General features: G+C 39.4%; 1 protein-coding gene across 5 annotated transcripts in view; it reads right to left on the bottom strand.

The window, feature by feature from the left end:
- Positions 1–26,025, bottom strand: part of USP34 (ubiquitin specific peptidase 34) — a 227,615-nt gene extending 201,590 nt beyond the window's left edge. For 3 of the 5 annotated variants that reach the window (XM_055399249.2, XM_055399252.2, XM_055399250.2), the window contains exon 1: positions 25,394–26,023. In XM_055399249.2, the coding sequence (XP_055255224.2) occupies positions 25,394–25,436 (43 nt within the window). In that variant the 5' untranslated portion in view covers positions 25,437–26,023. Of the gene's footprint in view, positions 1–25,393 lie in introns of all 5 variants that reach the window. The other 2 variants (XR_016038579.1, XM_055399251.2) reach the window with 2 other exon arrangements.
- Positions 26,026–26,576: the final 551 nt, after the last annotated feature.

Genomic DNA, 26,576 nt, shown 5'->3' with positions numbered 1-26,576 from the left:
CACAGAAACAGAAACAATCAGCCTACAAAAAGGGAGAAAATATGTGCAAACCATTTATTTTATAAACGGTTAATAACTAAAATACACAAACTAATAAGCAAAAAAAAAATTAAAAATGACAAATGACCTGAACAGACATTCTTTCAAAGAATGAAACATATTAATACAAATAGGCAATGGGTACTTAAAAGATGTTCAACATTACTTATCATCAGGGGAATGCAAATGAACTACAATGAGCTATTACCTCATACCTGCTAGAACGACCATTATAAAAAAAGACAAATGGTAATAAGTATTTGTGATGATTTGGAGAAAAGGGAACCTTGGTGCACTATAAGTGGGAATGTAAATTGGTACAGCCACAGTGTAGAACAGTATGGTGGCTTCTCAAAAAATGCAAAAATAGAACATAATCTAGTAATCCCACTTATGGGTACATATCATAATGAAATGGATTACTACCTCAATAGGACGTCTATGTTCAATGCAGCATTTTTCACAATAAAAAGCCTCAAAGCAACCTACATGTTCACTGATGGATGAATGGGTAAGAAAGATGTGGTTCATACATACAATGGAATAAATTCAGCCATTTGTGATAACGTGGATGGAACTTGAGAACATTATGCTAAGTGCAACAGGTCAGAGAAAGACAACACTACTTGGTCTCACTTATGCATGAAATCTTAAAAAGCTCAACTTAAGAGAAAAAGACAGCAGAATGGTGGTTGCCAGCAGAATGGAGGTGGGATAAATGAGATGATGTCAGTCAAAGAGTACAAATATCTAGTTATAAGATGAATAAATTCGGGAACTCCCTGGCAGTCCAGTGGTTGCTGCTGCTGCTGCTGCTAAGTCACTTCAGTCGTGTCCGACTCTGTGTGACCCCATAGACGGGAGCCCACCAGGCTCCCCCGTCCCTGGGATTCTCCAGGCAAGAACACTGGAGTGGGTTGCCATTTCCTTCTCCAATGTGTGAAAGTGAAAAGTGAAAGTGAAGTCGCTCAGTTGTGTCCGACCCTTAGCGACCCCACGGACTGCAGCCTACCAGGCTCCTCCCACGGCACTGTCAAGGGCATGCGTTCAAACCCTGGTGAGGGAACTATAAGACCCTAAAAGCCATGCAGCACAGCCACAAAAAAAAAAAAAAAAAAAAATTAGCTACTACAATAGACTTCAACTGAATCTAGATTCAAAATGAAGGAAAAATTAAATAAAACTTTAAAAACTTTAGACTATGAGAGAAATATGTTCACTAGATACTCTGTACTGTATTATTCTTAACTTTTTAACAGTACCAATGATACTATGAATACATTTTTTTTTAAGTATTTGTCTTTTAGAGAGCTACACTGAAATGTACAAAGGTAACAAATAAAAACAAATTGCCGATGAATTAATAATTACTGATTGGGTGAGAGGTTCATAAATACCATTACTATGCGTCTTCCTACTTCTACACATGACTTTTTAACTCTGTCTATAACAAAGTTTAAAAAGAAAAACACTAAAGTATACCAAAAAAAAGACCATAAACCACATAATCAAAACAAAGAGAAAAAAAAAAACAGTAAGACAAAAAATGAGATTTATCAGACCTGAATTTTATAATACCAGTATGTTCAAAATATCAAGATACAGAATTACAACAAAATTCTAAAATCTATTAAAAGAGAATCAAAAGCTTTAGAATTAAATATACAGTAACTGGAATTAAGCTCTCAGTAGATGGCTTTAATATTAGATGACATACAATTTAAGGAAGGATTAGGAAAAGGAAGATAGATCAAATATAAATAAGTATCTAGGGACCTCCTTGGTGGAACAGTGGTTAAGAATTCACGTTCCAAAACATGGAACGCAGATTTGATCCTTGGTTGGGGAATTCAGGTCCCACATGCTGGAGGGCAACTAAGCCCAAGCGCCACAACTAGAGAAGTCTGCAAACTGCAGCGAAGATCCCACTTGCCACAACTATGACCCGATGCAGTCAAAAATAAAATCAAGTAAATAAATATTTTTTAAATAAAATATCTAGACTGAAGTACACACACAAAAGACAAAAGGATGGAAAATACAGAACAGAGCAAAAGAGACAAGGAAGATGATTGAAAAGCATAACGTTTATAAGACAAGCTCCAAAAAGCCAAAATCATATGGTAGGACTTATACCTGAAGAAATAATGGCTACAAGACTAATTTTTTAAAACTCAAACTGGATTCAAGAATGAATCCCAAGCAAATAAATACAAGAGACGCAGACAAGCCACACACAAAAAAATTTTTAATAGAATGACTTATTGAAAGAAGCAACAGTATTCACAAATCTGCCATTCAATACCCTATTTCAGTGTTTGCTTGTTTGAAAATATATATTGTTTTCATTTTAAAAGACAAACAGGGGCTTCCTTGGTGGCTCAATGGTTAAAAAAAAAAATCTGTCAATGCAAGAGACAAGGGTTTAATCCCAAATCTGGGAGTATCCCACAGGCATCTGACCAGTTAAGCCTGTGCGCCACAACTATTGAGTCTGTGCTCTAAAGCCTGGAAGCTGCAACTTCTGAACCCAAGTTCCAAAACAAAAGAAGCCACCACAATGGGAAGTTTGAGCACCACAGCTAGAGTAGCAGCCCCTGCTCTTGCAGCTATAGAAAAGCCTGCACAGAAACGAAGACCCAGCTCAGCGAAAAACAATAAACTTTTTAAAATTTAAGAAAAAAGACAAGCAAATACAGGAAAGATCATCCACAGCAGAACCACATTAAAGAAAATACTGAAAGAAAAATGACCCCAGATGAAAGCCCAGAGATGCAAAATGAAGAGCAACAAAAAGAATAAATGTGGGTAAACCTAATTTAATATTGACTTCATTAATGTCTTATGGAACTTTAAAAATATATGTAATCAAAATACAACAACAGTATAAAAAAACAAGAGCAGAATAATGACACTAATATACTCTAGGCTTTTCTACTCAATGAATTCTAAGGACCAATGAGATCAGCATCATCTGGAAACTTTGTTAGAAGAATCTCAGGCAAAGTTCCAGACTGCTTGAGTTAATTTGTCTTTTTTAAAAAAACCCTCCAGGTCATTCACATGTACATTAAAGTTCCAGAAGCACTTTTCTAAAGTCTGAAAGGGAGGACAGGTACTAAAATAAACTCTGTGTGAGAAATTCATAGTTAAGCAAGATACAGGTAAAGCAGCAACCAAGAAAATGAATATGAGTACAACATGACGTGCTCAATTTCACTTTTGCTGAATTTGAAGACAAAGTGAAAGTTGCTCAGTAGTGACCGACTCTTTGCGACCCCATAGACTATACAGTCCATGGAATTCTCCAGGCCATAATACTGGAGTGGGTAGCCTTTCCCTTCTCCAGGGGATCAAACCCAGGTCTCCCGCATTGCAGGCGGATTCTTTACCAGCTGAGCCACAAGGGAAGCACTTTGAAGACAAAGAAGGATACTAAAACAGAAATGTCTAGCACTAAGTTAAGGACATTGTTCTGACACTTGGAAGATCAATCAGGGTAAGAAATATACCCTGAAAGATAATGAAGTCATGGGAGTAAACTGAATCCTTACTTCAAACTCTTTATAATATACACAGCAAAGGACTAAACCCTGAGTAATCTCCATGCTGAAGGGATTAGAGTAACAAAACCCCAAATAAGAGAAAATTTTTAAGATTATGCAGCCCAGCATACACAAATTTTGTTTTCAGGGCTCCTTTACATGCTTAAAAACTGAAGACTTAAAAGAACTTACGTTTAGGTGATTTATATTTATCAACATTTAGTGTGTTTTGAATGAAAATTTAGGAATATTTATTGATTTAGAAACAATAAATTCACTAACCATTTTCCAGTTTAAAAAAAAAATCAGTGACTTAAGTGTTGCTGTTTTAAATATTTGAAAATATGTTTAGGGTCTGGCTTAACAGAAAACAGCTATATTCTCATTAACTACTTCTGCATTTTATTGCTGCAGATAGTTTTGGTAAAGCAAATAAAGAAAATCCCTCCTTACAAGTATGTGAATATGGAAATTCAAGAAAGGAGGACTATCTCAATAGCCTTGTCAGATATTTTGGATATTCTTCTTCAATATTACACCAAAACTCAATGAGTGTTAACTTCTTAAAGCTAAACTGCAATGTGAAATCTAATACTTTATTAGTACTGTTACATTACAGTTACACTAAAATCCACTGAGCTATTTCACATCCTAAAAGATGATGTTGTGAAAGTGCTGCACTCAATATGCCAGCAAATTTGGAAAACTCAGCGGTGGCCACAAGACTGCAAAAGGTCAGTTTTCATTCCAATCCCAAAGAAAGGCAATGCCAAAGAATGCTCAAACTACCGCACAACTGCACTCATCTCACATGCCAGCAAAGCAATGCTCAAATTCTCCAAGCAAGGCTTCAATTCAACACAAGATGAACCGTGAACTTCCAGATGTTCAAGCGGGATTTAGAAAAGGCAGAGAACCAGAGATCAAATTGCCAACATCTATAGGATCATCAAACACGCAAGAGTTCCAGTAAAACATCTACTTGTGCTTTATTGACCACACCAAAGTCTTTGACTGTGTGGATCACAACAAACTGTGGAAAATTATTAAAGAGATGGGAATACCAGACCACTTGACCTGCCTCTTGAGAAATCTGTATGCACATCAAGAAGCAACAGTTAGAACTGGACATGGAACAACAGACCGGTTCCAAATTGGGAAAGGAGTATGTCAAGACTATATAATGTCAGCCTGCTTATTTAATTTATATGCAGAGTACATCATGACAAATGCTGGACTGAATGAAGCACAAGCTGGAATCAAGATTGCTGGGAGAAACATCAATAATCTCAGATACACAGATGACACCACTATTATGGCAGAAAGGGAAGAAGAACTAAAGAGCCACTTGATGAAAGTGAAAGAGGAGAAGTGAAAAAGTTGGCTTAAAGCTTAACATTCAGAAAACTAAGATCATGGCATCCAGTCCCATAACTTCATGGCAAATAGATGGGGAAACAATGGAAACGGACTTTATTTTGGGGGGCTCCAAAATCCCTGTAGATGGCGATTGCAGCCATGAAATTAAAAGATGCTTGCTCCTTGGAAAAAAAGCTTTCACCAACATAGGTAGCATATTAAAAAGCAGAGACATTCCTTTGCCAATGAAGGTCCATCTAGTCAAAGCTATGGTTTTCCCAGTAGTCATGTATAAATGTGAGAGCTGGACTATAAAGAAAGCTGAGCACCAAAGACCTGATGCTTTTGAACTGTGGTGTTGGAGGAGACTCTTCAGAGTCCCTTAGACAGCAAGGAGATCCAACCAGTCCACCCTAAAGGAAATCAGTCCTGAATATTCATTGGAAAGACTGATGCTGAAGCTGAAACTCCACCTGATGTGAAGAACTGACTCATTTGAAAAGACTCTGATGCTGGGAAAGATTGAAAGCAAGAAGAGCAGGGGATGACAGAGGATGAGATGGTTGGAGGGCATCACCAACTTGATGGACATGAGTTTGAGCAAGCTCCAAGAGCTGGTGATGGACAGGGAAGCCTGGCATGCTGCAGTCCATGGGGTCACAAAGAGTCAAACACGACTGAGCAACTGAACTGAAAATCTGTTGACCTATCTTTGGTCCATAAATGACTATATAACATCATGCACTGGAGATATGCAAAATATCAGTTCACTAAGTTATGCCAATCTTTCCAATGTTCACATATTTCATTCAGTTCAGTCGCTCAGTCGTGTCCGACTCTCCATGACCCCATGAATCACAGCACGCCAGGCCTCCCTGTCCATCACCAACTCCCGGAGTTCACTCAAACTCATGTCCATCGAGTCGGTGATGCCATCCAGCCATCTCATTCTCTGTCGTCCCCATCTCCTCCCACCCACAATCCCTCCTAGCATCAGACTGTTATCCAGTGAGTCAACTCGTCGCATGAGGTGGCCAAAGTATATAATTACATCTTTAACAATTCCATCAATCTCATAATAAATCTAAGTTTGGGGCAGCTGTCATAGTGACAGGTACAAGTTCTCCAAGTTTTTTTTCTCGCAAGCTCAATTTTATCACTGACAGCTAATACTTTCAGCCTTCTCTGAAGCGACATGCTTGCTTCATTCATTCCAGACAATGCACACCATACTGTTGTTGCTGTTCAGTCGTTCAATCCTTTGACTCTGCAACCCCACAGACTGTAGCCTGCCAGGTTCCTCTGTCCATGGGATTTTCCAGGCAAGAACACTGAAGTAGGCTACCATTAACCTCTCCCGGGAATCTTCCCAACCCAGGGATCAAACCCGCATCTCCTGCTTGGAAGGTGGATTCTTTACCTCTGACCACCCAGGGAATCATACACACACACAACACACATCTGGTTAACTTGAGTTAATCATTCTTTCAAACAAAATGGCGTTTCACGAAAAAGCAACTAGTTCAGCTTACAACCCAATCACATGAGTGCACTTCCCTACAACAACCATCTGTATACTGCAGTACACATAAGAAATGCTTTATATGCATTTCTCATTTCATCACAGAATATTAAAGACACACGCACAAGCTTTTGAGATTTAATAGTATTAATTTCCATTGCTTCAAAGGCATCAAGTGATTTTTTTTTTAAACAGCAAGTGCTTGGCAGCAAAGATTACAATAACTATTTAACATCACTGTTTTTATTTCTTGCAACGCAACCAGCAGTTTTATCCATCATGCCTTTGTACTACCAGTGAAAACATCAACCAAAAGGCAAGTATGTCTTGCCTCTCAGACTCCCTGAAAGGCTCTCTGGGACTCCCAGGGTCCACAAACCAAATTTTGAGAATCACTGATGGAGCCAGCCAAAGATTTAAGATTTAATAATAAAGGGTTATATTATGAAACAAAAGACATCCCAATTGAAAAGAAGGAAGTAAAACTGCTTCTAATCATAGACAACATGATCTTATGTAAATACTAAAAAAGTCCTAAAGAATCACTAAAGAGAATAAACAAATTTAACAAGATTGCAAGTAACAAGATCGATATACAAATATCAACTTTATTTCTATATGCGAGCAACAAGCAATGAAAAGATGAAACTGAGAAAACAATTCCATTGACAATAGCATTAAAAAAAATTTGGGAATATATTTAATAAAAACAGGTGCAAAATTTATACTGATAGTTGAAAAAAGTTTTTAAAAAATTTATTACAAAGACATCCCATGTTTATGTATCAAGACTTACTGTTGTTAAAATAGTAATACTCTTCAGCTTTATCTATAGATTCATCACACTCTATCAGAATCCCAGCTGGCTTCTTTGTAGAAACTGAGAAACTAATTGTAAAATTCATATGGAAACTCAACAGACCCAGAACAACCAAAATCAATTTCAAAAAAGAAGATCCACACTTTCCCATTTCAAATACTACTAAAAAGCTACAGTTATCAAGACAAACAAATCAACAAAAGAGAAATGAGAATACAAAAACAAACCCATGCATCCATGGTCAACAGGTTTCAACAAAGCCGTCAAGACCACTCAAAGCAAAATGCCTTCTACAAATGGTGCTAAAACAAACTGGACAGGCTCATGCAAACAAATGAAGTTAGACCCTTTTCCCAAACCATGTACAAAAACCTAACTCAAAATGGATAGTAGATCTAAATATAGGAGCCAAAACTATAAAATTTAGAAGAAAACATAGCGGTAAATCTTCATGCCTTTGGATTTGGCAATAGATTCTGGCAATAGATGAGATATCAAAAGCATTAGCAACAAAATAAATAAATTAAACTTCAACATTAAAACCTTTTGTGCTTCCAACAGTACTGATAAAGTGAAACAACTACCTACAGTATGGGGGGGGGGGGAAATTGCAAACTCTTACAACCCAATAATAAAAATATAAATAACCCAATTAAGAAGTGAGCAAAGGATCTCAAAGGACATTTCCAAAAAAAAATACAGAAGTTAACAAATAAGCATATGAAAAGATATTCATCATTATTCATCAGGGAAATGCAAATCAAACCACAATGAGATACCACTGTAAGATCACTAGGATGGTTAGAATAGTCAAAATAACAAGTATTGGTGAGGATGTTGAGAAACTGGAATCCTCATACACTGCTAAAGGGAATATAAAATGTTGCAGCATTTTGGAAAATAGTTTGGCAGTTTTTGGTGGTTATTTTTTTTTTGCAAATACTGTGCTAACATAAACTCACTTATTTAAGTTTATTTAATTGGAGGATAACTGCTTTACATTATTGTGCTGGTTTCTGCCATATATCAACATGAATCATCCATAGATTAGATATGTCTCCTCCCTCTTGAACCTCCATCTCAGTGTGGCAGTTTCTGAAAAAGTAAAACTGAGTTACCACTTAACCAAATAATTCCACTCCCAGGTATAACCTGTGGGAAATAAAAACAAAGTCCATAGAAAACTTTTTACACACATGTTCACAGAAGCATTATTCATAAAAGCCAAAAGGTAGAAACAACTCAAATGTTTATCAACTGATGAATGAATTATTAATAACAAAATGTGGTATGTTCATACAACAGCATATTACTCAGTCACAGAAAGGAATGAAGATTTGATACATTCTCCAATATGGATGAATCTTGAAAATGCTAAGTAAAAGAAGTCAGTCACAAGATATACTATAATTCCATTTGTATGAAAGATTCAAAATAGGCAAAAACATAGAGGAAGTACACTGTTGCTTAGGGCTGGGAGGACAGGGGATTTAGAGTGATAGTTAAAAGGTGTGAGGTTTCTTTCTGAGGTGATGAAAGTGGTCTAAAACTGCAGCAAAGACTGCACAATTCTGTGAATACACTGAAAGCCATCAAGTTGTACAGTTTTAATGAGTGACTTGTATGTATCTCAATAAAATTGCTACCAAAAATAAAGCAAAATAATGATGAAAGTGTGTAAAAATTCCATTAATAGTAAGAAACAAAAATACCTAGGAATAACTACAAAGGAAATGCGCAGAATCTACATAAAGGGAAAACCCCACAATATTTCACAAAGAAACAAGAAGAGTATATACATGGGAAAGCACATTATGCTTCCAGAATCAATACTGCAAGATGTCAACTGCTGCTATCTATAAACATTATGCAATTTCAATAAGAATTCCAACGAAAAAATTTTTTAAATACGAACAGAATGTGGGTGGAGGAGGGCAACGCAACAACAAAAGAATTCTGAAGTTTTATCTCAAGGAATAAATAACTTTTCACTAGTAAAGTAGTTTAATACTGTCAGGTGCTACACTGTATCATGAAGTGACTAAAGTAAAACCAAACAACTATACAATAAAAAGCTTAAAAACAGACCTCCAGGAATACACTCAAAAATTCTGTATGAGACAGAGATGGCATATCAAAACAGTGAAAAAAATAGATGGATGCTAGAATCAATGAATAGTAGTTTGAAAGAATTTTAGATCTAATTTATAACACACCAAAATAAATTCCAGATGGATTAAAAACTAAAAAATTCATAAAAACTGGAAAAAATAGCGAAGACTATGTGAACTCAGAATGGGAAAAGTCTTTCTAAATAATAGACTACCCGCTACTAAAACTTAAGAACCAAATACATCAATACAAACAATGCAATAACACCTTAATATCTGAACTGTTGCAGGAATCAAGTAGTTTAGAATAGTAACTGTATCTGTTTTCCCCCTACTATGACATTTTTAAAATATCTAATGCAAACAAACAGGCACTCTCAAACACTGCTATTGCAGTGTAAATTAGTAGAACCCTTCTAGAAGGCAATTTAGCAATAAAAATCTTAGAAGTTTTTACCTATTGACCCTGGATATGAGATAGGTTTCTATGCTCAAGGATATTTTAATTTTTTTTCTTCACAAGAAAAACACTAGTTAAATATGTGTTACATTCAAAAGACTAAAAGTAGGATGCCATTAAATTCTGTTCTCAAGTAAGCATAAGGATATGAGAAAATGTTCATAAGAAAGAGAAGAGTACAAATGAACTCAATTTTTTATAAGTATTCACAAAAAATTACCTGAAGTAATATATACCAAAGTTACTCCCTTCACTGCACTTCAGCTATACATACTTTAATGGAATTTAACACTTTTCCTCTCACAGCATTGTTTTTTGTATATTTCTTACAAACTGGCACTATGTTAAGTGTTGATATGCATTATCTTATTTAATCTTCACAAAGCCTTGCGTTTTAGGTGTTACCACCCTCATTTTCAAGTAAATAATAAGACACTAAGAGATTAAGGAACTTAACCAAAGCCAGAGACCTAATACATGACAGAAACAGGACTTGAACTCAGGTCTGTCATAGAGCTCACTCAACTATCATACTGCCTCAACTGTATTGTTCTCTAATCTTCCTTAAGGGTAGATACATATCTAAATGTATTTGTATATCTACCACAGTATCCTTAAAGCTAGGCTTAGACAGCACGTGAACCGAGAACTTTCAGATGTACAAGCTGGATTTAGAAAAGGCAGAGGAACCAGAAATCAAATTATCAACATCTGCTGGATCATAGAAAATGCAAGGAAATTCCCCCCAAAAAAATCTACTTCTGCTTCACTGACAATGCTAAAGCCTTTGACTGTGTGGATCACAATGAACTGCGGAAAATTCTTAAGGAGATAGGAATACCAGGCTACTTAACCTGTCTCCTGAGAAACCTATATGCAGGACAAGAAGAAACAGTTAAAACCAGACATGGAATAACTGAGTGGTTCAAAATTGAGAAAGGAATATATGCCAAGGTTGTATACTGTCACCCTGCTACATATATGCAGAGTGCATTGTGCGAAATGCCAGGCTAGATGAATCACAAGCTGGATGAATCACAAGCTGGAATCAAGATTGCCAGAGAAATATCAGCAACCTCAGATATGCAGATGATATCACTCTAATGGCAGGTGAAGAGAAACTAAAGTGCCTCTTGACAAGGGTGAAAGAGAGCCTAAAAAAGCTGGCTTAAAACTCAACATTCAAAAAAACTAAGATCATGGCATCTGGACCCATCACTTCATGGCAAATAGATGGGGGAAAAGTGGCAACAATGACAAATTTTCTTTTCTTAGGCTCCAAAATCACTATGGACAGTGACCGGAGCCACGAAATTTAAAAAGCTATGACAAACCTAGACAATGTATTAAAAAGCAGAGACATTACTTTGCAAAAAAAGGTCCATCTGGTCAAACATATGATTTTTCCAGTGGTCGTGGCTGGATGTGAGAGCTGAACCATAAAGAAGACTGAGCATCGAAGAACTGATGCTTTCGAACTGTGGTGCTGGAGAAGACTCTTGAGGGTCTCCTGTACAGCAAGGAAAGCAAACCAGTCAATCCTAAAACAAATTAACAGTGAATTTTCATTGGAAGGATTGATGCTGAAGCTGAAGCTCCAATACACTGGCCACCTGATTCAAAGAGCCAACTCACAAGAAAAGACCCTGATGCTGGGAAATATTGAGAGCAAGAGGAGAAGCGGATGGCAGAGGATGAGATGGCTGGTTAGACAACCATCAGTGACTCACAGCAGACAAGAGTGTGAGCAAACTCCAGAAGATAAAAGGACAGGGAAGCTTGGCATTCTGAAGTTCATTGGGTCACAGACAGTCATGACTTAGTGACAGAACAACAACAGAACCCAGCAAATGCTTTACTAATGTTAAATATTCAATATATGTTATATATTGAAAAAAGTATTTAAATATAGAGATAAAGGACACATAAAAAATAATCAAGTCAGTAAACAGAATATTAAGAAATAATTTTCAATCTTCCAACCTGAACCCAGCAGAATGACTCCCACAAAGATGGGTGAAGAGAATAGACCATTCAACCATTCTGGTTAGTGATGAGAAAAAAACCATCAACATTCATGAGTGCATCCATAGAGTGAGCCTCAAGAAGTGTGCCCCTTCAGGCACCGAAAGAGATCCAGAAATTTTCCAGATGTGCCCATTGACATTGGGTTCAACAAAGCAGTAAGGGCCAAAGGAATAAGAACTGTCCCATAGTGTATCTGTGTGGTTATCCAGAAAACACAATGAGGATGAAGATTCAATAAACAAATTCAATACATCGGTTACTCAGATACCTGTCATCACTTTCAAAACTTTATAGTCAATGTAGGTGAAAACTAACCATTGATTGTCAAATAAAATTATAAAACTTCCAAAAGCTAAAAAAATGGAGTTTTCAGTTGGAAGGACTGATGCTAAAGCTGAAACTGCAATACTTTGGCCACCTCATGCGACGAGTTGACTCACTGGAAAAGACTCTGATGCTGGGAGGGATTGGGGGTGGGAGGAGAAGGGGACGACAGAGAATGAGATGGCTGGATGGCATCACCGACTCAATGGACTTGAGTTTGAGTGAACTCCGGGAGTTGGTGATGGACAGGGAGGCCTGGCATGCTGTGATTCATGGGGTCGCAAAGAGTCGGACACGACTGAGCGACTGGACTGAACTGAACAGTGTACTAGGTATCTATGTCCTTGCTGTCCCAAAACAATTTCACCTTCTGTATAATCACAACATGCCAAATCTCTTTAGGGAAAACACCTTTTTTAAATCTATGAGGTTTGCTGGGATCAGCTTCAGGAATGGGTCATCAGTTTAAGTCAACCAAAATCTATCCTCTCTGAACTCTACTTTAGAAATAAGGCCAATGATCTATGAAGCACCATCTGCTGGCAAGGTTTTGGAAAAAGTAGCTTCTCTGTTCTTGTACAGTAGGTTTCAGAAAACATTCTGTTTTGCTTTGCGTAGTATAAATATGTGGCTTCCAGCGTGGTATAAAGATGGTGTGCAGTAGTCATTTCTGCTACTATGAGAAATGCCAAACCAAGGAAGCACAGCAAAGCAAGCCACAGAGAAATAAGAATCTATGTAATATTATATGGATCTTAGATTAAGAGTAGACCACACCAGGAGAAAAGGAAACTCTCCTTCATTGTTGGTAGGAATGTAAATTGGTGCAGCCACTATGGGTAACAGTATAGAGGTTCCTCAAAAAACTAAAAATAAAACTGCCAGATGATCCAGCAATCCCACTGTAGGGCACATATCTGGACAAAACTATAAAAAGATACATGCATCCCTGTGTTCACAGCAGCACTATTCACAATATCAAGACATGGAACATTGTAAATAATCACTGACAGATGAATGGATAAAGATGATGTGGCATATATAGACAATGGTCTACTACTCAGCCATAAAAAAGAATGAAATAATGCCATTTGCAGCAAAATGGATGGACACAGAGATTATCATCCTAAATCAAGTAAGTTAGAATACATCATTTATATGTGGAATCTAAAATATTACACAAATGAACCTACCTCAGAACAGAAACAGGCTCACAGAGAGAACAGACCTGTGGATACCAAGGGGAAGGTGAGGTGAGGGAAGGATGGAGTGAGATTTGGGGGTTAGCAGACACAACTATTATAGACAGCAAGGTCCTACTGTATAGCTCAGGGAACTACATTCAATATCCTGTGACAAACCACAATGGGAAGAAAATATAAAAAAGAATGTATATACATACATAACTGAATCACTTCACTGTACAGCAGAAATTAACACAACACTGTTTAAGTTAAAAAACAAAATTAAACAAAGAGTAGACCACACCAGAACACAGCACACACCTTGACTGGCTTTTAAAAATTCCTTTTTCTTTCTGCCAAATGGGGTATTCTTCCTGGTCCATGCAGAGTCCTAACTTGGCTTCAAAAACTAATTCCCAATCTTAGACTTTTATTCCAAGCAACATGGAGGGTGGTAGGGAACTGACAAAATGAAAATTTCTTTTTTTAATCAATGAAGTACCTTTTAACGAAGCTGGGGTACAAAGCAGGACATCACAAAAGGATTGACAGTACTTTGAAATATCCCCCCAAACTGAGAAAACAGGAAAAACCACCACATCCAGCCTACCCTCATCTTCCATTAACCACCTACAGTGATAGTAAGATTTTTCAAATATTTTAACAGATACGGATTGATCCCAGTATGTGTAGGCACTGTGAAACTTAGTTAATTTAAGACAGTCACAACCATAGAACTTGCAACCCTACATAACAAAAGACATTGAAGAGAATTCCCTGGCAATCCCAACAGTTAGGACTCTGCACTTTCACTGCAGAGGGCGCAGGCCTGATAGCTAGGAGGCAACTAAGATTCTGGAAGCCAGGCAGAGCAGCCAAAAATAAAAAATAAAAAGACACTACACAAGTAAATAGAAGTAAGTACATAATTCTCAAATGTGGTAAGTACTATTAAGGATAAGAACTAGAACTACTTCAGATTGGATGTTTAATAAAGGCCTCTGAAAATTAAAGGCACAGAAAGGCGATTAAGTTCCAGGGGAAAAGAAAGGTTCAATGGCAGTAAAGAACATCACTGAAAGAAAACAAAGCAGGTTTGGGGATGAGATGAGAGTGCCTGTGTCATGCAGAGATCCACAAACCATAGTAACTATTCCATCCAGTTAAAGGATCAATTCATCCTTCACTTTCCTTGAAACCGTGCCTAATCCACTTTAGTCACAATTAATCTGCCTATGAGCTTCCCAGGTGGACCAGTGGTAAAGAATCCCCCTGCCAATGCAGGAGACACAGGTTCAACCCCTGGGTTGGAAAGATCCCCTGGAGAAAGAAATGGTGACCCACTCCAGTATTCCTGCCTGGAAAATTCCAAGAACAGAGGAGCCTAGCAGACTACAGTCCATGGAGTCGCAAAAAGTCAGACATGACTGAACACGCACATGCAGAATCTCTATAGTTCTTTTAACAGGTTTTCAAGGGCTTCCCTGGTGGCTTAGAGTGTAAAACATCTGCCTGCAATGCGGGAGACCCAGTTCCGTCCCTGGATCGTGAAGATCCCCTGCAGAAGGAAACGGCAACCCACTCCAGTATCCTTGCCTGGAGAAGCCCATGGACAGAGGAGCCTGGTAGACTATAGGCCACAGGGTTGCAAAGAGTCTGACAGGAGACTGAGCGACTTCACTTCACTTCCAACTCCCATAGTCAAGTTCCTCTTTTAAAAAAAAAACAAGAATGTGGTTAGAGAAAGGTATACTGAGTAAGAATAAGAACTAAATTCTAGTCCTAGCTCTGCTATTTATTAGCTGTGTAATCTTGGCCAAATCATTTTATTTCTCATGATTTTTATGAGGTGCCATGAAGATATGTGAAATTACACAATATTCAAATAGCTTCACAAGTAGATTGTCACTGTGTTGTATACAATTCAACACAATATTCCAACTCATAAGCACGTGAGTTTCAAATTGTGTTGACTTTTTGAGCACCAATATCGTTAACGGTTTTCAAGCTTATTTATAAAGCAGCTACTACCCCCCTTTCTTCTCCCCAAATCTTAATGTAACTCCAATTTACAAAATAGGTCAAAATGAGTTTTTCATTTTGAAACAAAGAAGGAGATTCCAAAGTCACCTTCACTCCACTGAAACAATGCCACTCCAAGGAACAGTTCATAAACCAAAGATCATTACTGAAAATCTTGAAGAAGAAAAAAATTAAGGATAAGACCCTATGGCTTGCCACCAATGATGTCTCACCAAGTCAACTAAAAAAACCTCACCTTTTTTTACAAGATAGCTTCAGATTCCGTGTGACTTGATGTAATCAAAATATGATAGGTTTAACATAAATTACTGATCGCCAAAGAACTGATGCTTTTAAATTGTGGTGTTGGAGAAGACTTTTGAGAGTCCCTTGGATTGCAAGGAGATCCAACCAGTCCATTCTAAAGGAGATCAGTCCTGGGTGTTCATTGGAAGGACTGATGCTGAAGCTGAAACTCCAATACTTTGGCCACCTCATGCAAAGATCTGACTCACTGGAAAAGACTCTGATGCTGGGAGGGACTGGGGGCAGGAGGAGAAGGGGACAACAGAGGAAGAGGTGGCTGGATGGCAGCACCGACTTGATGGAGGTGGGTTTGAGTGAACTCCAGGAGTTGGTGATGGACAGGGAGGCCTGGCGTGCTGTGATTCATGGGGTTGCAAAGAGTCAGACATGACTGAGCGACTGAACATAAATTACTAGTATCACATCATTTTTTTTTTTTACTATCCGTTCACTCTTTAGTGAGTGATTATTTATTAGTGGCAAGTTTCTCTCACAGTTCCCAAATTGAGGAGGTGGTGGGAGGAATAACCAAAGATCCGTTCCGTTCCGTTCAGTCGCTCAGTCGTGTCCGACTCTTTGCGACCCCGTGGACTGTAGCCTACCAGGCTTCTCCGTCCATGGGATTCTCCAGGCAAGAATACTGGAGTGGGTTACCATTTCCTTCTCCAAAGATAATACTTGCCAATTTCTGTTCTTCTTGAAACTTAATAAGCTAAAGGTTAATAATCACACAGAACCACAGCTTTATCTCCTTCACTGAAAGGAATGTACCATTCCTCAAAATTTTTTCTCTTAACACTCTAAGAAAGCTCTCATCATTCCTTACCAATCCAGAGGTTAGATTCCCTCTTAATATATGATTTATCCTTACAGTTAGGGGATTCCTCTTAGAAGGGAAAATGGAAACAAAGTATCAGAGTAAAAGAACATTCTGCTGACCACCATCCTCTATTATACCACTCTACCAAGCAGTGGGTCCATTGTCCCCTTATTTATCTTACTTTGAACACAATGCAAAAGCTCTATTAAGTATTTTCTTAAATTTCAATTTATTCTGAGCTAGTGCTCTCAATACTGCTCTTAAACTCCTACATTTATCACTGGTTACTGAGCCTTTCTCAATAATCAGAATAAAGTTCATAAGTTTAGCCAGCAAAGTTACCCAGAGTAAAAAGTCCCTTCCAATTTTGTCTTGTGGTGATTTAGAACCAATACACTGCTAAAACAGACCACAAACCGCAGTCAGACTATAACACTTCAAAGACTATGAAGCCTTTACACTCATGCTCTAACGCTGGAAGGATAATTTTTAAAGTTTTATCTAAATAAACATTTTTTAAAAATAAAGTTTCATCATATTGCCTGATTTCCTTTCAGATATGCTCTATGACCTACTCAGTAATCTGATTTGAGAGATTACATTTAAGGTGATAATTAGACAATTCCAAAGTCATGGAACAAACCAAATGCCCATCAAGAGAGGACTGGTTAAGTTAGTGTATGATCAAACAATGGAATACTACACTAAAGCCATAAAAAATGACAATGTAAATATTAACACGGAAAGGAACATATCAATAAAAGTAACAGAGTAACATGTAATTAGTTTGTCTACATAAAACAGTGTATCTGAGGAAAGAGAAAAAAGACTTAAGAGATGTTTACTAAAACATGATTTCTTACATGAGAGCAGAGTTTCAGGTTATCCTCATTTTTTTCTTAATATTCTGCACTATGTGGGTTTTTTCTAAAAAAGCAAGTATCCTTTTTAGAGAGAAAAGCAACAAAGCTACTTTCATTCTCTTCAAAGACTAAGCACCCTGGTAGAGAGATAAGTAAGTAACAATCTGATAAGTCTCTTCAGTCGTGTCCAACTCTGTGCGACCCCATAGACGGCAGCCCACCAGGCTCCCCGGTCCCTGGGATTCTCCAGGCAAGAACACTGGAGTGGATTGCCATTTCCTTCTCCAATGCATGAAAGTGAAAAGTGAAAGTGAAGTCGCTCAGTCGTGTCCGACTCTTAGTGACCCCATGGGCTGCAGCCTACCAGGCTCCTCCATCCATGGGATTTTCCAGGCAAGAGTACTGGAGTTGGTTGCCATTGCCTTCTCCAAAGTAAGTAACAATCAGTTCAGTTCAGTCGCTCAGTCGTGTCTGACTCTCCGCGACCCCATGAATCACAGCATGCCAGGCCTCCCTGCCCATCACCAACTCCCGGAGTTCACTCAAACTCATGTCCACAGAGTCGGTGATGCCATCCAGCCATCTCATTCTCTGTCGTCCCCTTCTCCTCCCATCCCCAATCCTTCCCAGCATCAGTCTTTTCCAGTCAGTCAACTCGTCGCATGAGGTGGCCAAAGTATTGGAGTTTCAGCTTTAGCATCAGTCCTTCCAATGAACACCCAGGATTGATCTCCTTTAGAATGGACTGGTTGGATCTCCTTGCAGTATAAGGGACTCTCAAGAGTCTTCTACAGCACCACAGTTCAAAAGCATCAATTCTTCAGCGATCAGCTTTCTTCACAGTCCAACTCTCACATCCATACATGACCACAGGAAAAACCATAGCCTTGACTAGACGGACCTTGGTTGGCAAAGTAATGTCTCTGCTTTTTAATATACTATCTAGGTTGGTCATAACTTTCCTTCCAAGGAGTAAGCGTCGTTTAATTTCATGGCTTCAATCAGCATCCGCAGTGATTTTGGAGCCCAAAAAAATAAAGTCTGACACTGTTTCCACTGTTACCCCATCTATTTCCCATGAAGTGATGGGACCAGATGCTCTTTGTTTTCTGAATGTTGAGCTTTAAGCCAACTTTTTCACTCTCCTCTTTCGCTTTCATCAAGAGGCTTTTGAGTTCCTCTTCACTTTCTGCCATAAGGGTGGTGTCATCTGCATATCTGAGGTTATTGATATTTCTCCCGGCAATCTTGATTCCAGCTTGTGCTTCTTCCAGCCCAGCGTTCCTCATGATGTACTCTGCATATAAGTTAAATAAGCAGGGTGACAATATACAACCTTGAAGTACACCTTTTCCTATTTGGAACCAGTCTGTTGTTCCATGTACAGTTCTGACTGTTGCTTCCTGACCTGCATACAGGTTTCTCAAGAGGCAAGTCAGGTGGTCCGGGATTCCCATCTCTTTCAGCATTTTCCACAGTTTATTGTGATCCACACAGTCAAAGGCTTTGGTATAGTCAATGAAGCAGAAATAGATGTTTTTCTGGAACTCTCTTGCTTTCTCCATGATCCAGAGGATGTTGGCAATTTGATCTCTGGTGCCTCTGCCTTTTCTAAAACCTGCTTGAACATCTGGGAGTTCACGGTTCACATATTGCTGAAGCCTGGCTTGGAGAATTTTGAGCATGACTTTACTAGCGTGTGAGAAAGGTATATGTTGTCATTTTAAGAAAGATTGGAAAAGTTTTAAGAAAGCCTCACAGAAAAAAGTGAGAATTGAGGTTAGAAACATGAGTTTGGGCCAAACTGTGCTGTGATGGAGCTCTAATGCGGCTCAGTGGGTAAAGAATCTGCTTGCAATGAAGAGACACAGGAGATGCGGGTTCAATCCCTGGGTCAGGAATATCCCCTGGAGAAAGAAATAGCAATCCATTCCAGTATTCTTGGCTGGGAAATCCCATGGACAGAGGAGCCTGGTGCACAGAGGGTGGCAAAGAGTTGGACATGACTGAAAAGCAACTGAGCACATCATTGAAAATAAAGCGAAAAAGCAAATTAAACCTAGGGTTGATACACTTAGTAAGTGAACAGCTCTTATTAACACAAAACATTAAAACCTAAAGAGTAGGAAAAGAACACCACCAACACATTAAATAAGAAATGCAAACAGCCAATAAAAATGAGTGTTTAAAACTGGTTATCACATTTTTTGCCGAAATATTCAGTAAAAGTGAGAGTGCTTAAGTTGCAAAAACACTACTGAGAGAACAGAAATCAGTATATCCTCTCTGGAAAGCAGTTAGACAATATAAAACAAAGAAGTTTACATTTTTAAAACCACTTCTAAAAGTCTGTATTTTTAACCACTTCTAAGAATCTATTTTTAAAAACCCAGTGATTAAAAGATTTATATGCAAGGATGTTCATTTGCAGCTTTATTTATAATACTGAAGAACTGAAAACAAGAATACCATGAGGAAAAATTAAATTGCATACAAAATAGAACATCATACAGACAAAAACATGTTTTAAAAAAGTTAAGGGAAATGATCAAACAATCTGAGGTGAAACAAGCTACTAAATATATATATATACATATATATATATATATATCTCATTCTCAATTTTAAAACTGCTGGGAACCCCTTGGTGGTCCAGTGGCTGAGGTCCAATCACTGCTGAGGGCTCTGGTTCAATTATTGGCAGGGGAATTAAGAGTCCACAAACCAAGTGGTACAGTCAGGGAAAAAAAAGTATAAATATGTACCTAAAAAATATGGTGCAAAAATACTTCAAAGCATCACCAGAAATCATCATTGGATAGTAAGATTATGGGTGACTTAAACTTGAATAGTCTGGGGGGGTTTTGGGAGGAAGGGGACGTGCCATGGGATCTTAGTTCCCCCACCAGGAAAGTAACCCACAACCCTGCAGTGGAAGCATGGAGCTTAACCACTGGACTGCCTAGGGCAAGTCCCTGCAACCTGCAATCAGGAAAAATAAGAGTAAGTGAAAAAGAGAAAGGTAGCACAGCCCATTTGGCAACAGTCTATCACACCTTAGTCATTACTGAAAAGTTTCACATATTCTGAAAAAAATAAAAATTCTCATTAATACATATTCAACCTACACATAAATACTTGTAAAGTAGATACATAGATACTATCATTATTAAACATATTAAAAATATTAACATTTCATAAATACAGTGCTAAAGCTAGATATCAATAGTTATCACTGACAATGCAGATAGTTGGCTAGTAATAATCTACTAGTGCTTTATGATTTGTAAGTTACTTTATAAAGATACATGAGTTGAAACTATTTTTGAAAAATAATATTTCAAATAGTAACTATTTTAAGAGAATATAATCTTAGCAAAATTTACTGAAATAGAAATTTAGTAATTTGGTACTGTATTGCAGTAAAATCAAATTTCCAATCAGTTCAGTTTTAGAATTAAATGTCTACCAAAAAATGCTACATTACTAATGATTATTTCATGCCTATATACTTTTATTTTTAAAACCCTAGAAATGTGTATCTTATTAAAGAGCTCATTGCTGATAAATATTAAGATATATTAAGACAGATTACCATTCACCTATATTTACCACAACTTATAAATTCTTTTTACAGTGAGCACAGAGTCAAGCCCAATCTTGTGAAAACACTTAAAAATTTAGTAGTTTTTTAGTCTGCCAATCTGTGTACTCATAATGTCTTCAATTTGAAGAGATCATCATAAAGTTTATACAGCATAGCCTAATTGTTAAAGAGCATGAGCTTTTAGCCCAACCTGAGATTAAGTCCTCTACAAATCCTGACTCCACCAAATAAAGTCTAGTGACCCTAATCCTTAGTTCTCTTATCTAAAAAGGGGTGATAAGGTACCTACCTCAAAGAACTGATTAAGTTCCCAACACAAATGGCTCAATATTCTTTACAAATAAAAATGCAAACTGAATTATTCTGCAAATATTGTTATCAGAGTATCCTGAGTTCTAGCTTAGATAAGACTACTAAGCAGGTGACAGGTGATCTTCAGCCAATCACTTAGCCTTATACTCTTTGTGACCCCATGGACTATACAGTCCATGGCATTCTCCAGGCTGGAATACCTGAGTGGGTAGCCTTTCCTTTCCCCAGGGGATCTTCCCAACCCAGGGATCAAACCCAGGTCTTCCGCATTGCAGGCGGATTCTTTACCAGCTGAGCCACCATGGAAGCCCAAGAATACTTGCATGAGTAGCCTATCCCTTCTCCAGAGGATCTTCCCATCCCAGGGATCGAACTGTTGTCTCCTGCATTACAGGTGGATTCTTTACCAACTGAGCTATCAGGGAAGCCCATTAAGAAAATAAAAATGCAAACAACTATTCTGCCCATACTGGTATCAGAGAAGGTTGAGTTCTAACTTAGATTAAGACTACTAAGCAGATGACAGGTGATTTTCGGCCAATCACTTAGCCTTTCTAAGGTTCAACTTTTTCACCTTTAAAATTGAGATACTAGAGTTTCCTGGTGGTCCAATAGTTAGGACTCCATGCTTTCACTGTAGTGGGCCTTGCCTGGTCAGGAAACTAAGATCCTGAAAGCCACGGTGGCAAGGCCAAAAAAAAAAAATTGCGATACTAATACCTGCTCCTGCCTATCACAAAGGACAGCTAGGAAAGACAAATGAATTGCCCATTTAAAACATCTGGCAAAGTGTAATTCACTAAACACACACAGAGTAAAATCCACAACAAACAAATGGTTCAAAAGATGGCCGTACACTTAAAGCCATTTTCACTCTGCTATAGAGAAATTTACTTCACCAAGGCAGTGACTTCAATTAACTAGTTGAGCTAGCTATAATGGCCCAAAGCATAACTTTTCATCAACATCCACAAATGTTTTAGATTTAGTAACCTAGTTCAAAAAAGTAGCTATGAAAGCAGCAAATATACAAACTCAACAAGTAAAGGAATATAAACTTAAAATTATTTCCTAAACTGAACAAAACTCCCCAAACTGACAGGAGCAAAACTCACTCAATCCATTCCAAACTTTTAAAACATCTTCCTTATTAAAAACAAATCACTGGAAAGAATATGAAAACTCAAATATGTTAGTACTGTTGAAACTGGTTATTCTAACACTAAAGCCAAATGTTATTTGGAAAACTAATTTCAAGTTTCAGGATATCTGTCAAGACTAAAAAAAGGGAATGACATGGTCCTTATTACCAAGTCCTAAGCCTGGTTCCACAGACGTAACTTCAATGGGCCCTTAACCTTCAAAATGCTGTCTGTATACTGTAGATATTTCTATGGTGAGAGATTTAGATTCTCAGCAGGACTAAAGGTGTAACTAATATTAATATCCTCGTCAAAAACTGATGACAAAAGAAAGCTATTATATTTTTAACTACACTACATTTTGTTATTTTTAAAATAAACACTTCACTGCAAGTCCTTAACCTTATCAAAACTCTAAGTACATCAGATATAAAGCTCTACTATCCACATCATGTCTACCTGTTCACTTAAAACATGAAATTTTTACATTATACATTTACTACTGGGTCCAGACTGAAGTTTGATCAGTGTCTGCAAATTTAACAAGAAGTTTTTAGTTTATTTTAATTCTATCTTCCCAACACACCATCTAAAAAATACACTAATTTTATTTCTCCTTTTGGTTAAACTGTTTGGGGAGTTATAGTGAAAAATAGATACAGTATTTGGGGGCTTTAACTGAATTTCTAATCCAGGATGAATTGATGTTCATCTTTGCACAACTGTATGGCGGATAAAAAAAGAGATTTCATGTACAATTATTGTGAATGAGATTACAAGAAAGACTTATGACTTACTTTAATTACAACAAGTTTTATCAAGTTTCAACCATCATGCTCCAACCTAGTCATGGATAAATGTTACTATAACGAGATATAGTTAATACCCTCTCAGAACACTTAAGCATCTTATGTTTGAAGTACAGTAACTAAACAAAAAAAAAATGAGAACAACTGTAAAACAACTCAGGGAGGAACAGGGGAAGCAAGTGTCAAAGCGTGGTATAACAACAAATGAAACTGCTAAAGTAATTTTTTTTAAAGGAAGCTTATTTGTCAGATTAGTGTTTAAAAGTCAAATTCTTAAACTGAAGTTTTAGAGGGTCTGCACTGCCAGGTTTTGTGATACTGGCTCAACTAACCATATTTAATTAAAGGTAACAAAAGCTAAGTTTCTAACTCTCCATAAATCAACTGCATTTTTGAGTGCTAAATTCTAAGGGTTTCCCTAGGTGCTAAATTCTAGGGGGTCTTTCATTGTGTCTCTTTTCAAAAGATAAGGATTAACAAACTTTAGTTTCTCTAGATAGCATGTCTAAAGCTTTTAATTTTTAAACATAACTATTAAAAGCAGGTTCTTACAACAAAATTCTGTAAAGCAATTATCCTTCAATAAAATAGTAAAAAAGCAGGTTCTTCTAATATATAAAATAACAAAGCTATCCTTTCCAATTTCAAAATAATCAAGCCATACTCCCACAACTTGCATCTGAGATATGTAATATACAGTTCACTGAAATAAGTACTAAGGACTTAAGTTTATCATATTATAAGCCACCTGCACCAAAAATAACAGTATCTTAAAATGTATACAAATAACCTCAAAGGTGTAACTGTGACTGATTCTTATTGATGTATGACAGAAAACCACAAAATTCTATAAAGCAAGTATCCCTCAATTATAAAATTTAAATATATATATACAAATAATCTTAAAATTTCCGGAAAATTTAGAATGAAACATACTGGAAAGTATAGTTTGAATTTGTACAAAGGCCTGCTTCCACCTGTCAGGAAGAAAACAGAGGTGACAGTAAACTAGAACCCTTCCACTTTTATTATTGCCTTTGCTCATTAAACTCAAACACAAACTAGACGATATATTTAATAATCAAGTTGTTTTAAAGAATATTAGAAAGTAAACAGTTTGGCAGTCCTTCGAAATACCACACACAAAACACAAATCCAAAATCCACAAAAGCTCTTCGTAGAAGAACATTTTCTCAACCCTCAACTTTTTGTAAATTAATCTTTTATCTAATTCACCTTGCCCAACTAGGCCTTTGGGCCCAGAAATAGTTAACTTGCAACATGCCTTGCTTCTTTCAGCTAAGATACCATCTTACAAGAGTCTGGAGTAAAATAAATTAAAGGAATCTAACTAGAAAAGAGCAATGCACGCTTTGTAATAATCAAAAGTATACGAAATAAGGCCTTTCATTCCAGGACAGGCCATGACTATCCCGGGATGGTATCTGCACTACAGTGCTCTCCTTGATATAAGAGAATTGATCATTAAAACGACGATTGGTACACTAAGAGACATCATTAACAAGTTTTTTTAAAAAAATAGATATAAGGGTTCCAATTATCACTATCACAGCTCATTTTCAGCTATTTAAGGACAGGCAGAAAGGTTTAACACACCTACACACCCCCAAGGGAGGGGAAAACCACCAACCACCTCCCAGGGAGTTTAATGAAAATTAGCAAGGTAAGAGGCCTCGGCCGCACGCTGAAAATCAAAGAGGGCGGAAGGAGGGTCGAAGGGTTCGGACTGCAGAGGAGAGACTGGTACTCGGACTCCACCTCGCCTCACCTTCCCGTCAGGGCGAAGGAGGCGAAGGATCATTAGTCCCTTCGTTAATTGACACCTGTAATGAGGAAACTTTCCGAGAGCGGCCACCGCTCAGGCCCGGCCTGGCTAGAGCTCCGCGGCAGGCCCCTCTCGGGCGCCCAGGTAACCGGGCCGGGCTGGGCCCGAGGCGCCGCGGCGACCGCGCCACCGCGCACCTTCCCCGGGCGCTAGGCCCGCACGCCGGCCGGCTCGGCCGCCGCCTCCCGCAGGCCGCGGCAGCTCGGGGAGGCCGGAGAGCGGCGCGGGGACCCCAAACCCTACACCCCGACAGGCCGCCGCCGCGGCTACTTACTTTCATTTAACACCTCCACCAGGTCTGCGCAGTTCTCGCACATCGTTCGGCCGCCGCCCCCCCCCTCCCCCGCTTCGGATCGCACTGACTGATCCCGGTCGGCGGGGGGGAGGGGAGAGAGGCGGAGGAGGGGGCCGGCCGGCCGGCGGGGCGGGGAGGCGACGAGGGCGGGCGGCGGCGGGGACGGGGCGGGGAGCTGGAGGGTGGGGGAGGGGGCCGGCGGTCCCCGGAGCGGGCGGGGGAGAGGAGGGGGGCGAGGGGAGGCGCGCAGGCCGGAGGGGCGCGGAGGCGCCGGCGGCGGGGAAGGGGGGGAGGACGGGGGGAGGGGAGAGGGAGGGAGGGGCCGGATGGGGAGCGAAGCAGCAGAGTCACTTCACCGACCAGACGCCGCGGCCACCGCCGACGCCGCCGCCATTTTAATAGAGCGTTCGGGCTGCGCTCGGCTCTTTCCGTCCGGGCGAAGGAGCCGACGAGAAGGGCCTCGCGCTCTCATTCCTGCGCCTCCCTCCCTCTCTTCGCCTCCCACCTCTCCCTCCACACACACGCCGCACGCCGCACGCCCCACACCCCGCCGCGGCCGGCTCGCCGCCCTCCCTTTCCTCTTCCGTCGGGCCTCCCCGCCCTCGGTCCACCCCCTCCGCGCGCTCGCCCACCCCGCCCAGCCCGGATCTCTGTCAGCGGCCGGAAGGGAAGCGCGAAGCCAGCGCGGCCGCGGGGGGAGTCCGGGTGAGTTGGAGAAGATGGCGGAGCTCCGAGCGGGTGGCCGCTCCGCGGGCCCGGAGGCCCAGCCAGCGCTGGGTCACTCTCGCCGCCCTGTCCCCCGCCCTTGCGCTTCGCCATTTTAACTCTGGGTCCCCCAGGGGGACTCGGTACTCCTTCGTCCCGTCCCCCTCACCCGAACTCAGGCCTTTGGGCTTGCGGGAGGCCGGGGTTCGGGCAAAGCCGGCTGGAGCGACGCCGCAGCCCAGGAGGGGACAAGCAGCCCTCTCCCCGCGGGGTTTTGGAAGAATGGAACAGCCCAGGGCTGGCTTAACTGCGGGCGTGTTGTTCGCCCGCTTCTATCTATACAGTTCATCTGTCCTTGAGCAGTGATAAACTGATGTGACTAGAAATGGCGGAGTGGAGTGTCCCAGGGCATCTCCTTCTGTTTCCGCGAGAGGGCCCCCTACGAATTACCCTAAGA

The sequence above is a fragment of the Moschus berezovskii genome, chromosome 11 (assembly GCF_049115385.1).
Source record: "Moschus berezovskii isolate FMDL1 chromosome 11, NW_MosBer_1.0, whole genome shotgun sequence".
Lineage (NCBI taxonomy): Eukaryota > Metazoa > Chordata > Mammalia > Artiodactyla > Moschidae > Moschus > Moschus berezovskii.
Note: the sequence above shows the minus strand (reverse complement) of the source record. Positions and strands in the feature narration are given on the sequence as shown.